This window comes from Bombus pyrosoma, linkage group LG6 (genome assembly GCF_014825855.1).
Source record: "Bombus pyrosoma isolate SC7728 linkage group LG6, ASM1482585v1, whole genome shotgun sequence".
Taxonomy (NCBI): domain Eukaryota; kingdom Metazoa; phylum Arthropoda; class Insecta; order Hymenoptera; family Apidae; genus Bombus; species Bombus pyrosoma.
The window spans coordinates 5055055-5073782 of record NC_057775.1 but is presented as its reverse complement, the minus strand read 5'-3'; the positions used below and the strand labels follow the sequence as shown (position 1 = coordinate 5073782).

Here is an 18728-nt window from a genome sequence, read left to right as displayed (position 1 = left end):
TCTAAACCCCGACGTCTCGTAAATATTTGCCGTTACATTAGCGTGGCAAAGGTAAATCCCGTATGAACTGTAATTATATCCGTGCATTCCGCGGTCCGGGAGTGGACTCGAGTGGAAAAGTCGCGGAAAACCAGGAGGATGCCCCCCGTTCAAGCGGTGAGCAAATTCGTCATTAGTCTTCGTTCCCGCACTTTGGATTTCCTTACCGTGTTTTACCGTAACGTTGGAGAGCATATCATTCAGCTTCGCTACTTGCTAAAGCCTCTTCTTCCAGTTTCTCGCTTAATTAATGTGTATTTTGGAATTTTATCCAAGGTGAATAAACGAGAGGCTGCACTGATCTTCCTACTATATCGAATCATTTTTCAATCCTTATTGTTTTATTTTCTTTTATTGGATAGCAGAGAGTAAAAGATGACGGTGATTAGTCGGAAGGGGAGAATATAGATAGTGTACGACGAATCTATTTGATATAAAGTGTAACTTTGTAATAGGTGGGCTAAAAATCATAGCGTAAGCGAGGGTGCAGAGAATTTCAATTTCTACGAGTATTTCTACTCTTTAATATCGTAATTAATGAAATTGTAATCTTATTGTCTCTCATAATACGTTCTAAAATATTAGGAATTTCCTGTAACGATAAACGTTGGACGCTGTTTGATGAAAAATACCATTGGATTGATTTACGCCACTAAGATCTTTAGTCATCCAATTGTAAACGCACCACCAAGTGTGTACTTGCATGTTCCACCGGATAATCTTGCTTAGTGGACACAGCTATCTCGGTTATTTGCACGTCGGACAAGAGGGTTGGAGCTTGGAGAAGTGAATTAAAATAAATCACTGACGGAACGATGGAAGTAAGTAAAATGGTGGCAAGATACGCCGGGGTTAAAAATCTCGCGATCGCGCTCGCTTGCTCCGCAAAGGATACTTTATAGTCAGCAGACGGCGGATAGATTTATGGCGTTGCCTACGTAAACCAGCGCGCCACGTTGTTGTAACACGTGTCGAATTTTCAGGAAAGTTACGGATATCGGGGCGTTGATAACGCGAGCCGGTTGGCTCCGCAATTTTCAACAGGTCGCCGATAATGCAGCTATTTAAAGCGACACCACGTACGTGCTCGTTTTAATTTTAGATTCGACGCGTAGGAAAATGTTAATCGGTATTACAGTTGCCATTTTGTCGTCTTTCGATGGATTCTTCAAATTTCCTGCAACGAGGGTACGACAAATTTTGGAAATTACACAGCTCTTCGACTTGATCATTTTCGAATCTTTAAATTTCCGAATCTTTATCGACAGCTTTTCGAAATTTCAAATCTGTTTCGTTGTTGCTTATAAGCAATAAGGAAAATAAAATGTAGCAGAGCTCTGTGTAACAGAGTTTTAAACTGGCGTCAAATGTATAAATGTCACGAAGGAACTGTACATAAATGTTCAGTTTATCTAATCTGACGTGTGATGATGAATTATAGCCACCTATATATATCGTTGTTCAGTTAGTTTTAGAAACACCGTTATCAGACATTTTTAAAGCCTTTTATAGGCGAACTGACAAGAGACATGATATATTGAAAAAGTGTTTGTAAGTAGCAAATAGTATAATAACTAATTGACGAAGCCATGACCTTCGATACGCTGCAAGTTGATTACAGAAATAAATATATATCCGAGGATATACTCTACCATTTTTATATTATGTAGGTAAATACCATGATATGATATTATTTCTGTATAAAAAATTATTCTTATCTGGAGAAAATATTAATTTTTACAAAATCTTCGATATGAAGAAAGACAGACGACAATTTAACAGGCATATGAAGTACAACGTATCGAAGATTAACTCGTTAGCAGTGCAGTGAAATTAGTCAAATAGAAAAAAATAAAGAAAATTCTGAGGGAAAAGAAGACAATTGCTCTTCAAGTCGTTTACTCTGAATTCCTCGTCGTGTTATCATACAATCAAAGAATAAACTTAAAGATATTAGACAAAATATTGAAGAAATATTCGCGATACCACCGTGTCAAAACACTTTATGTAAACGATTGTCTCAGGATTTCAATTAATTTTTACACTAATGCTTAGGTCTGTGTGCGTAAAAATTTTCCAATCAATGCCTTCGTCTTACGAGAGAAGCAGAACAAAGGAAACAATTCGATTCCTAGAGCGAACCATGGACAGTTCTTCCATTCTCTCTTTCCTTATTTCCCTTCGTTCTAAAAATTATTTTGAGCGCAACTACGAGAAAGCAAACCGGGAAAGTGAAGCAGGACCCTCGAGCGGTAGGCAAATTTGCAGTGGATCCTTATTTCACTCGAATACGAACTTTTCAAATAACGTAATTGCACCAAGATCCAGGCAGATTTCAGCATGAAAATTTCTGTGCATTTTGTTGAATTACCTTTGCCAATCGCGAACGCTCCATTATTGAAAGAGAACGCCAGCTTGTTCGCATATATTTCGAATTTAAATTCATTAATATCCAGAATTTAAATAAAAACAAAGAAAGGAAGGGGAGAAAGGGGAAATTTATCGTTGCGCAGAGCAAGGACTCTTTTTTATTAAAAATATCTTTCGTAGTCCCTTTCACGCTCGTTGACTTCGTAAATGAATTTCTACGTCAAGAATACCAATTACGTAGCGGACTAACGTTTCTCGACCGTTCCCGCTGGAAACATTCCAATTTCACGAGAGGTCTGCCAAGTGCGTTAAAATCTATCGATCTGCAAATTGCAGCTAGAGCTCGTATAATCTCCGCGGTGCTGTTAGAACGACATAAAACACAACCGTGATGGTAGTATTGTCTTTTACATAAGGGACATTTGTACGATATAATAGAGCCAAGATAGTGGCCCTGAATTCTCGCCGCACCAATGCTCGGACACGTAAAAGCTATCTTTTAGAGATATATCTACCATTGTGAATGGCAATTTGAGAGAAAAAATTGTCGTCCAGTGATATAACTGTCAAATTTCGATTCGTAGAAAACAGCGATGATAATGTTTAGATATTTAGATATCTTAATTAATAATATTAACGAACGTACAAGTTACGAATCAGACGTTATAAATTTCTCTCTTACAATTTCATAATTTTATGTCAAACACGATAAATAAACGACATGTACAATTTATAATATCCACTTGTAAAATTTCATTTGTTTTACGATGCTGTTAGCGTTATGCTAGATGAGTACTAATTAGTACTAATAGTGTATAACTTTTGATTTGTAACATTTCATCAATAATATGAATTAAAAATTAAAACACGGGGACAGTGATATAGAGTGCGTAATATCTGACATGGTTGAATTTTAACGAACCTGCGATCATTATGTCAGGATGTTTAACCTACACAGGACATCAAGGAGTGGGGTTCGGCGAATTTTCAGCAAGGTCTGCATCCTGAATTATATTATACTCGTAAGCGGGGTACTGTGTACCGCCAGGAACATCAGGGACAAATATAATAAGCGCTGTACCTTGTTGATAATTATAATGGAAGCCCAGCAGAGCCGAATTGAAGCGGATACTAAGTATAGCCTGACCTCTACGGATTACTGTGAACGCGATACGTTTAAACGATTTTGCAGCCGTCAGTCATTTACGGTATCCTAATGTCAACGTATTTGAAAAGTACTCTCCACTTAACGGAGTGAAAACGAACGATATGCGTGTTTACGCGAAAGTGACCATTTCGCCATTAAACGTAGACGTCGATTCGAGTGTAACACGCTATTAGTTTACATGTAAACTACAGTAGAACTTTGTTTATGCGAAATCCATTTGAACCGCCATTTGTCAAATCGGTTAACTCTACAAAAAGAAGAAAAAAAGGCAAAGAAAATCTATGAAATTGCATGGAATAAAAACCGTAGTAGCTGGTAAAGGTTTCACTGTATTTTACTTTTGGTTTCGATACAGGACGCACTGTAAGAGCTTGGTCTACGAGAACAATAAAATTAGTTTATTACTGGCAGACGGTTGCCCGCATTTAGTTTACTGTTTAGTTTACCGTTCACACTTTGCCGGCGTTTAGTTTACCGCGCGTTATTTTATCATCTAAATTTAATTGGATCTAACATTATTCATTTTCTTAATCTAGTTTGAAGTATCTGTTATTTTCTTCGTTTCAAACGCCACCGTCCCGTTCTGGAATTTCTATTTCAATTTACCGTGATAACATGGATAATGAATTTTCACTTATTTCTATTTAATTTGATTAATTCTAAACTACCCAATTACACACAGTTACTTTATGATTTTATTCATGTACCTCCATATACACGAGGAACATATATCCTTTAATTGACAGTCTTCAAAGGGAACAGATTAGTCATCGTAAATAAATAAGATCCTATTAATTAATCAATTTCCTTTAAACGAATAAAGATGTTCGAGACATCAGTCATCTTTAACAGAAGAGTTCTCACGACGTTTCTGTGCGAAGATGCAGGCGTTCAGCCAAATCGTGTAGAGTATAAGCGATAAATGAAATTTCAGCTGGTTGAATGCGAATAAACGAAGCTTGACCAGTGGTGGTTCGATGGAGGTAAAATCGTCTAGGAAATTGACGATATTTCATCGGTATTGAGAAGCAGAACGTTTTCCCACATTGGCAGAATGAATTTTTAGATTCAATTTTCGGATGGTCCGCACAAAGGCATGTTTATGAAACCTTTCAGGGAAAGTAGTGGGCTAGCTCGGTTGAACGTCTATGAGAATATCATTGATACGAGATATCGTAGTACTTGGGAAAGTTTAAACAGTCTCGACTGCCATTCGTCGCGTTAGACGTTCGTATTTCGATTAAACGTCTTTTTTTCTCTTTGTAAAGATATAAGGAGGGATTCGGAAATACAAAAGTTTATTTTATTCACACACTCCAGCTATACATGTATATTACACACTGAAGACCTCGAAAACCTACTCGCACGCGAGTTGTCTGTTGTCAATCGACTCTTCCAGATGCTTCTAACGACTGCCAATCGTCTTTTGTCCCAACTAAGGCCTGGACGCCCTCTGACGCTTACACACACATTCACATGTACAGTGTAAATGTATCATCTTCCTAACACTCTTACTCTTAATTCACGAAATTTGGAAATGTTGCGTACTTTTATGAGAAATACATTAGCTGTGATTAACATTTTTCTGATATCGAGTAAATCACACTCAACCCTTTTGCTTGGAGCATACGTACAATGATTATTACTAATACGTTTTCTAATTTAGATTATTTTTATTTCAATTTAGAAATGTTTAGTATATCATATGTGATTGTACAAGATATTCAAATGTTTGCAGACATATTTCATTACGCTTTCTTATTAACAATAATTGCTTGGAGCTAAGTTACTGCTGTTTTCATCGTTCTGCATGTTGGCTCTTGATCGACTGAAGCGCGACAACGCGCAAAAGATTGCTGAATTACGAGGGAAGAATCGAGTCGCGACATAAATATTAATTGCGCGTGAAATTGTGTGGATAAGGGGGATCGGATTTTTCCTTGGTCGCAGCAGAGGTAAATCGTCTCGAAAAGGGAGATTTAACGTACCGTGTAAGCGACGATGAAGTTTAAAATGAATACTTTATGTAAGCGAAGTTTACGCGTTGGTAGCTCGAACTTGGAAATGCTATTGAATCGCTGCTCGTAAGTTGAGACCCTCAGGTCTCGGACATCATGCCCCTGAAGTTATACAACCTGTTCGGGACAATCGTAAGCCAGACGGTGCACCTATTTCATCAGTATCAAACTGTAAGGCTGGCCACCGTCCACCCTCAGGACTATGAATTTCGTGTTTAGCGAGATGTGAGAAATAGTTCATGGGACCTCCAACCCACCACGACTATTTAGTTATTCTGTTATAAATTGAAAGAAATTCGCAATTGAATAGATTTAGAGCCGGAGACATGGATTGTTTACGTGTGCGAAACTTCCAACTAATTTATAACGAATTTTTAGAAGAGCTAATTATACCACCAGCAATTGCAAAAATAAGATATTGAAACGAGATTCGCTATGATCTCCGAGATTCGAGACGATAGGTAGACACCAATTGTGAAAACTGACAATAATAAGGCAGTGAATGGAAGGTACCAGCTTAGAGTTTCGCTTTCATTCAGAGACGTAGCGCCTCAAGTTTCTTTTTTAATGTGATCTACCGATCTGCAGCTTTGCAAATGTCGCCGTGGATACGTTGCGTTCCATTTCAGTTTCCGTTTTTTACTACTCCACTCGAGGACCATAAGCCGCGGCGCGTTGATTCAAATACGTGAAAAGCAAAAGCATACGTGTAGGATACGTGACAAGAATGTTTCTGGGTCAGCGGGTTGAAGAAAGATATCATGTTGCTTACGCACGGGTCAAGAAGAAAATCGACAACGTGCAAGCTAGATTTTTTAACATTTCAAAGTTTTTCCATGAACCGACAGTCGTGTTTCTATTTATTTTTGCGAACAAGTGTATCGGTGGCAATTGTAATATTTTCCTTTGATCATAATTTTACTGACACATGCGTGGGTGTTGCCATTATTGCCATTACTGCTATTATTGTTATATGAGATTTTATCTCTTCAAAAACTTGTACAAAAATTACTCTATCGATTGCATCGAAATCTTCTGAATTCGATGTCAAGCTACTTTATCCACCGTTGGAAGTCAAGAGGAAGCGTAGTCAGAGGAAATCTGTGCGGAGACGCTAATAACAGAGCGCGTAAATAACGCGATTTACGGTGGTCGGCCGACGCGCAACATACGTCGCATACCGTCGTAACATAAGCCGGGACAGAGCATAGTCACCAGGTCGGCAGATATATACACGTCACAATTGCACGAGCAACACATGTATTCCGTGAACTGACGCAGGTATGCGTCCCGGTGCGATGGCAAAGGGCTCGCCTAATTGTTGCTAGTAGCGTTCGTAGAATACAGCCGGTTCAGTAGCTTCGTTTTGCTGTGTGCGATTCGCTGCCAGCTTCCGTATGGACGCACGTGTTCTGTCGTATATATTAGCCAGACCGTACGTTCCTTGGCGAGAATATACGTGTTAATGGATCCTTGCACGCTGAGTTAGGTTCATCTGGCAGATAGACATGCACGTTGCCAGCAACAGAGCTCTAATTACCGAGACTGCTTCGTAACACATTGGCTCGCGAGCGACAACGATATGACTTTCCAAAGCAAACGCCGGCTTCAACTTCTCCAATTGGTTGGTCATAATGCTTGTTCAATTTGTAACGATAGTCAAGTTAACTTAGTCGAAGGTTAGGCTGTTATGTACGTTCTCATCGTTGATGAGTTATGCTACTGTTGCTAGATAGCCGGCGATGTTTAGCTCGAATTCATGTTCATGCGGAAATTACACATATGGGACGTACATGGAACAGTTTGGGTACTTAAAATAAATCATTCTTTGAAACTAATTATTTGCAGGACTTGATTTTTGTTGCGATACATGGTAATTTTTATATTGTATATAATTTATTATTGATTTGATACGGACAAAGGTCGTTGAGTCATTTATATTTAAGGATTAAATGGATTCACCACATAGCATACGTATTCGAGATTTAAATACTAAAGTATGTGTGAATTTGATAAAAGATATATAACGATCGATCTCATTAAATAATTATTTTCATAATATTGAAACTTAGGTAGCGAATTTTATAGGAGCGCAATGTATAATTTTGGAAGCTGACAGTTAATACTGTAGTAAATCTAATGCTTCTTGTTACGGAGAAAATTTTCACCTGTCACGGACGTCTTAGTAGAAAGCATTTAGCAGATGTTAGTTTTGCAATTTACATTTATCTCTGAACACATTAAAGTCAAGTACAGTTACGGATTCAGGACAATTAGTTGTGTCTCGATCGAGTTTAGCATAGGACACGAATGCTATATAAATTTAGCTGTTCGTAACATGAAGTGTAATGTCTACAATATAGTCAAATTATCTCTTAAATTCTAAATTTATTCTGAAAATAAAATCACAGTTACATCATCAATACTCATTCATGCGCCCATCAACGTCAATTACGAAGCACCGCGCGTCATCGGTAAAATCGTTCAACAAAGCGACCAGCATCCGGCAAAGAAACATTAACTTCGATAAAACCATTTCGCGAGTAATGACGGCGTATTCAGCTCGAACGCGTGTTAATGCGTGAGAATTCCATTCGGAGGTGCCTTAATTCGACGACGCCTTTGTCATCGGCAACAACGATTCTGCTTGAAACAATTTCAAGGGAGGATTTCACCCTAGACGCAACTACGACGACGACGTCTGCACGCATGGCCACGACTTGCGGTGGAAGAGGATGGCGATCTCTCGACGAACTATTTCAATTCGCCGAACAATTCCCGATATTAGTGGAATTATGGGCGCTAGACGCGCGTATTCCTCGAAATACACGACAACCCGCTACACAGGTAGTTAGAATTATGCAGATTAAGCTGGTTCGCTTGGCGTGTCCAAGTGTACGGAAGCTCCTCGACAAATGTCACGCTGGGTATGTTCTTCGATACTCGAGGAGAGGCGTAGAATCCTACTCACAGTGATATCCCTTTCCGCGTCGAGAATCCGTCCTGTATTCATTGGAATTTAACTGTTAGAGGAAAATGAGACTGGAGGATTGATAGAGCGGATATGACAGAAATTGGGAAAGCGTAAAAGAAGTTTAAGTAACTTATATTTTTGGCTGGATAATAAAGTTCTGTTAAGTCGAATATCGTTTCTATATTATTAATATATTTGTCAATCAATCCCATATTATCAAAATTTTTTCTACATTTCGTTTTTCTCGTATCATTGATCACGTGTATGTTTGGCTTCTATAAAGCTTCATCGATGTATCAAGTACGTTTCAATAGACGTACAAGTTGTGTTTATTTTCCATTACGTCGAATTAAAATTCACCCATTTAATCATGCGACGGTATTATCAGAAAATCGACAAAAATGCGCGTATCAGGTTTTCTAAATGACATTGAATATTGCAGGAAATTGCACGATTTTCAATTCTGTAATTCTATCTTTAATTCTAATTGTTAACTCCTTAAGAATCCCAGGAACCTAACGGTTTTACAGTTTTTCTATCTTCTGAAATCAACTAGAATCAAATCTACGCGACGATAGAATTTCCACCGTTCGATTATTCTCACAGATCCCAGCGCAACCAACAAGGGGCAATCGTATTCATCAAGATTGGATGCCGATAAAACTTTAAATACCGCCATCGACATTAGTGCGGGGCCGATCAACCTGATTCCCCATCGCCTTCTTGCCTTCGTGCCTAAAGTCGAGCGGAAGGGGAATCTTACGACGTGGTCGTAACTCAAACAGCCGGCCTCTATTTCTACGCAGAAGTAAGATCGACGTCGGCCGTAAGTATACCATCCAAGATAGATTAGGATTCGAGTCGTGGCGACTGTTCGTTCTGGAGTCCTCCTCTCAAAAACGATCCCGTGCCGATCTCAAAGCCGTAATGATTAATGGAGTTAGGGCGGTGCGCGCAGTTCCGTAATACCGTGGCAACTATCGAGTCGGAATTACAGTTGAGAAACTTCGAGGTGAGTTAGGGGACCGACGTCGTCTCGGTCGGGGATCTACCCTGTCTCCTTGGCTCCGCAGCTATCCGACCACGTTCCAAACTCGATTTGATTTTGATTCGACATACACTGGAAACGCATTTAATGCATGCGCTTACGTGCCAAGTACGCGTGTATCGACTAAGAATGAACATCGCTCCGTGGATCATGCAAGCGCCGGTTTGAACATCTTCGGGGCTGGTTAGCATTTAGAGCGACTCACTACGTCTCCGTACGTCGGCGTATGTTCTCCAACTTATTAATGTTAAGGAGTGCATATAATATTTTGACGTACTGTGAAGAGCACACGAGTAGATAAGCCCTTGTTGCGATTATATTCCTATCATCCGGACCACGATATGTCCCAATTTGAATAAGATCCTAGATGCCGACATATACAGGAATAATCGACTCGGCGTGGAATCGTACATTTTTATAAAAATGAAGTTTTTGTATGAAATAAAATTTATGCGCGAAATAAAAGTTCCTTCAACGCTGATACAAATCGTCGGTCTTCCTTGATAAAAAATACGACACATTGTCTCACATTTTCTTCTTTTTGGTGTCTGCTTCTAATCTTCCAATGGAACGGTTCTCCTCTTACCATTTTGAATTTTTAACGTTCCTGATTAGCAGGCGAAACAGAAAGGGATTAAAACGAATCTCGCCTGACCGAGCGAAGACCCTTCGGGACTGAATTAAATCGATAGAATTCGACACCGGGTTTCCGCTAGAAAAACCACACTCCTGTGACAGTTGAAAGCGCCCCATCGACGACACAACGATTTGTCGTCACTTTGAATTCCTCCGAAGCAATTTTCCCCCTGGGGTAATATCGAGCGGGCGGCAAAGAACGTTTGTCATTCTTCTGCATCGACGAGAGTCTACGTTAAACAGGAATCCACCATCGATTCTACGCCCCTCGTTAAGTGTCCCAGGTAACGGGTGCGCATTGCACTGTTCCTTTTTATGCCGGTCATTGTTCCAGTGATTTCAAACGCGGAAATGTAGCGATGAAATTTTACGTAATTTTCAGACGTATGTCATATTGAATGGGATATGGCGTGGTGATATTAAGAATGGAGAAGTCTCATGATCATCGTTTTATGATTGATTTTTTGTACGGCCAATAAAATTTAAACAATTTCTTCCTTTTCGTGTAACATTTTTAATTGCGTAATCGTTCTAGCGCAATGAAAAAAGAATAGTAAGAGGTAAATAATAAATTTTTGTTGCAGTATATGAACTAAGTAAAATTTCGTACATAATTTCATTTCATCGGATATTATATCCGGTATTTTCGATTTTTTTTTTTAACTCCTCGTATCATCCTCTCACTATACCTATCACTATTTTTGCCTGATGTACCTTTTAATCAAAGTTACCTGCACATGCTTCAAGTGATGTATATTTATGTAACGTTTTTTATATTTATATTCATAGAGTATCCTAGCCAAGCTTAACCAGAAAAAAACACGGAATTCTTCATACGTATTTAAATATATACAATCAAAAAGCAAAGAATATATAAACCAGTTTATAAAATATAGCCACTGATATTGTATAGAGGAAGTCTTTAAAATTCCTTCCAAAATTTTGCCGCCATTTCTATCATTTTCTGAATCTGTAAATGTGAATGATCAAATGAAAAGAAATTGTTCGATACAAGTGCGTTACGTCGGTCACTGACATTCATGGACTGACCCTATAAGAGATTGAAATATGAGAAATTCTGGGATTTCAGGTAGAATATATCTTATGTGAAATGAATCGCAGCTAATGAAAGTATTAACATCTTTAATATACGACCTTTTCATAGCAGACGTAGCGTGAAGTCTGCCTACGAAAGGAAGGAAGCATGTGAAGTATTCTTAATATTAAATTTTAATTGCAAGAAGAGCCAAGAAAAATGTTTCAAGTACAGAATTTAAGGAATTTAGAATGGAGGGTGTACATGATTATTTAATTTCATATAGAGGAATTTCAGGTACACTTCAAATTAGTTGCTCAAATTTCATGTTTTTAATCAGAGTTCTATGCTATTCTACCTCCAAACGTTCCCAGTCTGCTCTGGTAAACAATTAACTGATTTCTACATAGACCACGGCATTCTCTTGTGTTACAACGTAGAGTATAGATTACGATCTCATTATGGTCGATGTAGGATATGTATATTGAATTGAAGCAAATGTAATTGTATTTTCACGGACGATTAAGTTCTGAACCAACATCTAAATTAATCCAATCTCTAATAATACTTAATCACTTTGACAGAACGTAAAAGCCGCTATAATTCGGAAACTCGAAGTCGACGTTAAAACATACGTTATTCTAAACCATTTTATTATTTTTATCGCGAAATATACTTGTAAATTGTCTTTGCTCGTTACAGAAGCGCTTTCTGTCCGTTCGACCGACAAACGTCAAATGTAACAGAGGTCGTATCGATGAGAAGAATTTCATTGCATCCGCGGAAAAAAAAGAGGAAATGGCTGAAATTTTACAGCGGGGAAAAATAGCGGGTGCGCTAATTTCTCGTCACACGACTCGATTTTACAGGCCATAAAAAGGCGCGTATAATTCGAATGAATGACACGTCTTCTGATAATAGTTGATTTACAATAGTTGCTTAATCCTCGCTGAAAGAAGGCTGAATCTCATTGTTGTTACGAGGGTAGAATGTTTCATTTTATAGGTCTTAATGTTTGCGTAAGGAATTTCTACTTTAATTACGATGAAACAACTCAAAAGATTCTTTGCCCGTGCGTGATAATTTTTATTTCAAAAAAATGTAGCCGTTAATATAGTTTCATAGAGTAATAATACGTTAATAATATGTCACCGTGCATAAATAATGAAAAATAGAAATGACATTTTCTTTAGTACAATTAGTTAAATCTATAAGCAAGCATTTACCTATTTACAGTGGAACGTGTCTGACAAAACACGGTTCGATGCTCGTTCTACTTAAAGTCGCGTCAGTATACATTGGACTGTTTCTCTGGTTAGTATATTTTTACTTCTCTATTAATTATAATGTGTATAACTTTTAATGTTCTTTATATAATCAGAAAATTCTAATTATTTCAGAAAAATATGTGTTCGACACTGCCGTTCATAAGTGTTTGTACACTTTGATCGATCTGTAGGAATTGTATGCGAACTTTAACAGTGTTCAGATTAATAATGAACGTTAGAGGTTCAGATACTTCTAAGCAGTAATATAGTCCCACTTGAGAAAATCTTCTTTATCTTCGCTGAGATAAGTTCGTACTTTCTCGTTCTTACTTTGTAGAACGTTTCGTTTAATTCTTCTTACGTTCGTTTTGCACCAGGGCAAAAGCGCCTTTCCGTTTAAACCGCTCGACAAACAGAGCTTCCGGTTACATATTGGCTTAACATCTGACCGGATGCTCGTGCGGGACTTAATACTTTACGTATCGTATGTCTGCATGATATTTCGCCGTTGTTTATTATGAAAAGTCATATTTTTTGTGTATATAAGCGACTGCGAAGGCAGATGTACCTGTTACATGAACTTTGCTTTTTGCTTGTAAGAAAGATACCATCCGTTTATTGTGAATAATTTTTTTTTTATATAACATATCCTCCACAAACACGAAAAGCATTTTATATTTTTTAGATGAGATCGAAGAATCCTGTATATGTAATTTATAGTTTGTAGAATACATGGAACGATATGAAAGCAGTGGAACAAAAGAATAGACGACTAAATTCAATTTTTACTTCAATGAATTTTGTATGTTTCCTAGGGAAATTTATGATTTCCTATGAGTTTTGTACATTCTTGTATTTTACGAAGCTCTTCAAGAATTTGTTTTACGTTCTCTTGCAAAATACATGATTTTCACAGCCGTATAGTGAAATATCTGAACAAGAGCTTTCTACCATCACGGAATTAAGCGGGACAACGAATAAGGCCAATTGTGGCCTATGCAAATATAAATACCATACAATTTATTCTTAACAGAAATGAAAGGATAACATTCTAATGATTTGACATATAAAATTTCTGTGATTCCTAAATTAAGAAATTATAATGTCGAAAATGTTAGCAATTAAATTAGAGGGGTCAACAGATTAAATGGTATTCATAGATCGATCGTGATACTTCGTAGATTTCGGAACTTTGCGGAACTCATTTACGATTCTACATAATCGATTTCCATCGATTGAATGTCTATCTCATAAAACGACCACGATCGCATGGTTAAATCATAGCGGCGGCTAGTGTTTGCAGACGCCGCATCCGAATTCCGGCAATAACTGAGCCGGTAATGGACGATCGGGCGTCTGTCTGAAATTGTTTTACAAATGAGTCAACTGAGCCGGCAATAGATCAATTCGGTCGGCAATTTGCCGGCCACTTTCAAACCTGTCGACAGTAAAAATACACGGAACGCGATTTATGTGCCGCGGATCGGTTTCATTCCGCGGGCGGAACCTCGTTACAACAACGAATCGCCACGTTCGACGACTATTATTTCTCTGCTGCGGTCGTGACAGACGCGTTCAATTGACGTCCCGCAATGTCGAGTTTTCATTCCGCGAATCGAACTTAGCAACCGAATTCGACTGAACTGGAAACTGTCTACGATTCTGTACGGTATTTGTAATTCCATCGTTCAGAAAAGTCGCGCTTCGAAACCCGGCTTCGTGTCGAGACGGGGCTTACAAGTCAAATATCGAGAATTTCATTTAAATGTTACCACCGCTTTATTCTCTTCGATTGGCAAACTTTCGCACGACCTATAGCACCGGAGCCGTCGAACTCGGCGTATTCGTGGAGACTAAAGCGAGAATGAATATCTTTTCTCTAATTATATTTATAAATTCTGAAGACGAGAAGTCAAGTACCCCAAACAATCAGTACAATACTTTCTGCAAACTTAAGAGATTTGTCAAGAAAGAAACATTATTGAACCTAAAATGATCCAAAGGATGTAGCAGGATTAGAAATAAAAAGACCGAAGGTCGATCATCATCTTCGACGAATATTAACAATTTTAATAATTGACAAACGCAAGAATGTAAGAACATTTATTTTACTTTTCTGGGAACGGAGCAGGTGTTGTTGTTTTACAATCCTTATAAGGAAGACAGTAGGTTTTACAATATCGTAAACGATCAACGAAGACGCGACACGTAGTATGTGGTTCCTTAACATGGTTGAAGATAACTTTACCGTTTTTGACATATTGATCGAATGGTATATCCCAGATCATTGGCCATCCAAAACCTTCGGCTATCTTTGCACAATAGCTGTGTCGAAAAGAATTTCATTAGATCGTTGATGGACTTATACGTTTAAGAAAAGAATTCAACTTCTTTTCCATAGTACGTAAAAAAACGAGAGTTATTTTCTATCTAAGATAGTTGCTGATGTAGTATCAAGTTATTTTATTTTAATACAGTTGGAATGAAACTTTCGTATCTTTTATCGCTTTCCTATAAGACAACGAATATCGCAAAATACTTTCTTTTTATGGCTGACGAGCTAAATTTTAACCGATCGATTTCCAGATAGTTTTCAACACTTTTAAATTCTTACGTCGTTACGAAAACTTTTATGCATTACCTGCTATTGCAATCTAGTCTGAACAATCGGTAGCCACAATCGCGTGCCAAGTGCCAGCTTTCCTGGATCAATCTTTTGGCGATTCCTAAACGTTGATACTCGCAACTTACTGCTAAACTGCATTGTTCAAAGATAAGTCTTACGGGAAAACGTTCCCAAACTCTAGGTGCTTCGAGTACGAAGGCGAAAAATTCGATAAGATCGCGAATAGGTCCGTTCTCGCAGCATCTTGACAATTTACATAACATTTTCAGTTCGTTATGGTCCGTTATAGAATTTAGGGCAGCACCGATTATACAGTTCTCTCGATTCTCAGCGATGATCGAGTATCCGGCCTTTACTTGTTCTAGCATCATACGTCTCCAAATAGGTGGGGCCTCTGTACCTCCGAGACCAATGTTGATGACTACCGGTTCGTGTTTGTAGTATGCCTCGCACATGAAATCTGCTACGTTCTCGTAATCGGGAGGTAGAGCTAAACGAGTTGTGAAAAATGGTTTATCCTGAAAATCCATTGATTAATTTGTAAGTACACAGGAATTTTCAAAGATATATGTAGGATCTTTTGTAAATGTTCGAATCTTTTGTTGGATTTTTGGGTCGATGGCATAAAATGATTGTCTGTTTGAAGAGTTTCATTAAATAGTATAATATTTATCGAGTAATATGTTAAATTACACATGTTATGATTTATTGATTTAGATTGTTATCGGGGATGTTGTTTTAGTAAATTCATAATTCATGCGCAATACCTTGAATAAAATATTACGGTTGAATTTTGATTATTTGAACGAATCATCACTCATGCGAATGTAGCGATAATTATTTCGTATTATGAAGAAACATGTTACGATTTATATGGTCATTACCGTAGATAGGATAAAAAGGAGATAGTCAAATCGACCAAATTAACGAATTGTGTATTGTAAATAAAATATATACTATAAAGTGTGAAATTACGACATATATAGGATTTGTAATTAATTTTTAGGTTAGAATAGTAAGTATACGCATATAAAAATTAGCCTTAATTTCTACGATATGTAACATCGTGATGTAAGTTGAAACATAATATGGAGAATATTATATCAAGAGAACAGGCATATTCCAGTAAAATTAAATGTGCGGAAGCGTGTATTGAATTTGTGAACGACATTAATTTAATGTTAGAAGCTTTAAAATTGCACGTGTGTATGAGAAGATCGAAGCGATGAATATTTTCTTCAATGAAGTACAAGTAAGTTATACATACACAAGTAATTTGTACAATGGTTTTTAATTATTAAAGTAAATGTAAGTGTCGACGATGTAATTGTACTTCTATATAGGTTATATACGTACCTATCGCAGATGAAATCTACAACTATAGTAAAAAGTGCACTTACGCTGCATTTTACACTCAAATTTTTTGCCGTACAATGAAAAGTTGCTCTGCTGCTTCCAATTCGACAGTATTTCGAAACATGTTTGAGGCATTTGCGGATGGAACTACTATACATTTCCAAGAGCGACGCAGCCATTTCATTTCGTTCAGTGCTCCTTTCCGATAAAATAACATTTTCCTTCAATCGCTATGTTACATTTTTTAAATTACATCTAGCTTACTTGCAATCGATTGAAACGCACGTACACGCGGAGGATTTACCTCCTCTTACGTATAATATTATATCTCGATTCGCTTGATCGTTCGATGTTTCAAACGTCAGCCAAAAAACCTCTACGTATATTTCGATTAACGAGATTACGAGGCAAACTTACGCCAAATATAAATTAATGTCATAATAAAACATTATCCCATAAATTAATTCGATAACCGTGAAATCAACGAGTTGTTTGATCGTCGTCGAGATAAACAGCAAACACGAATTATCCAGGTGGCGCTCAAAAACACTCGACATCATCATCCCCGAATATGATTTTTTAAAACCGTGTTAACCTTGCTCCTCCGACGTGTACGGTGTTTACCATTAGTGATCAAACGGATTAATTTTTTCGCTTTTCTAATTCGATACGATGTCGAGGCTATCGTGTCGCTGAATTATTATTATACGTATAGGAAATTATAACTCGTGTTATATTTCGTTGCGGAATTTTCTCGTATATACGCAACTTCACACACTTGCGAATGACAGTGTACGAGTTTCGCGATACACGTGACGCGCGAATTACGTAAATGTACGAGAAACCGAAGACCCGCGAGCTGCGTTAGATTTTGAAAGAGCAGGTAAAACGATAACTCACACACGGCTCTATTCATTCATGACCGTTGTACGAAATGATATGGCAGCCTGCAGACCAGCTGATTTATGTATTACTCGCACCGCGTTTCACCGCCTCTGATATACGGTTATCTACACGTACGCGCGCTCACACGTACGCGTACGTTACGTACATAGATTTATATGGACATACACAGGCGTATATATACGTTCGTATAGTCGCGTCTGCACACGCCACTTTTGTCTTGATGTGTTGCGTGTATATGTGTGCGTATACAAGATTGAGAGAATTCGTAACTCTGTACCAGCACATCAAGATTTCTGCCGGTCTACAAACGCGTATGCACTTACGTATCGTAGAGACAAGTGTATAGCTACGATGTACATTGAGCGCGAATCATACGCTCGGGCCTGAACGTATGTAAGATAGAGGAACGCAAAGGGGTAGCGAAATAGAAGTACAGGAATGGTTAAATGGGTCACCGGATCCGGGCTTGTTTCACGTAAGTTACCTACATGTTTCTGATTTTATTAAAGGTGCAAATGGTTGCTTTAGGAATATTCTGCTTTCGTTACAAGGGGCAAATGTTTGGATTTCAATGAAATCCTTCCTGACTTCGAACGGCCTCTTTCTTCAGATAGAGAAGTTTGTGTTAGTCATTCAACAGAATAATATTGAACGCATAAAGTAAGAGAAATTTTGTGTACATATTTCTTTTAGAGTAACTAGGAAGTTTTTTTATAAACTTCTTGTTTGTTGCAAGATAAGAAAGAATCGTTATTTACATGCCTGATCTCTTGTTTCCATTTCACGTAGAAAATTCTTTTGAAACACTGAAAGCTCTTTTTTCGCTCGAAACGAAAGCAGGTTTAAGACATAAAAAGCTCGAGCATAAAAATACATATTATGTAATATCCATCAATAGTTGTTATTATATCGCGATCTAAACCAAACGCGCTATAAATCTCCAAAAGTAACATCTCCGAGAGAAAACAAACCTGCCTACTCAATTTAGAAGCATTCACAGGTACACGAGGACTGTAGACTATCATATGTTCGAACAAAGATAATGAGACAATGCTATATGTACATATATGTGTGTGTGTACATATGTCTATATATAAAAGTAGACGAGCTTGCATCAATTATTCTCTTTTATTCTTATTTGATCCGATACACCAAAAGATTACAATTTATCGGCGTAACAATGCCGAGCATTATTAATATCCATTAATCAAGGGCTTCGCTTGCTGACACGTGAAACGAGGGGATCCCGTGCATCATATAAATAAAACCAGCGAAGAAAAAAG

At 37.8% G+C, this 18728-nt stretch overlaps 2 protein-coding genes across 1 annotated transcript; one reads left to right on the top strand and one right to left on the bottom strand.

Annotated features, from left to right (window-relative positions):
- Positions 1-18728, top strand: part of LOC122568322 (sarcoplasmic reticulum histidine-rich calcium-binding protein-like) — a 49365-nt gene that overhangs the window by 24594 nt on the left and 6043 nt on the right.
- LOC122568423 lies at positions 14666-17640 on the bottom strand. The gene is made up of 3 exons (XM_043728123.1): positions 16584-17640; positions 15199-15701; positions 14666-14882 (listed from the first exon to the last, which is right to left on the bottom strand). Exons 1-3 carry the CDS (start codon positions 16716-16718, stop codon positions 14666-14668), a joined length of 855 nt encoding a protein of 284 aa, XP_043584058.1. The 5' UTR covers positions 16719-17640.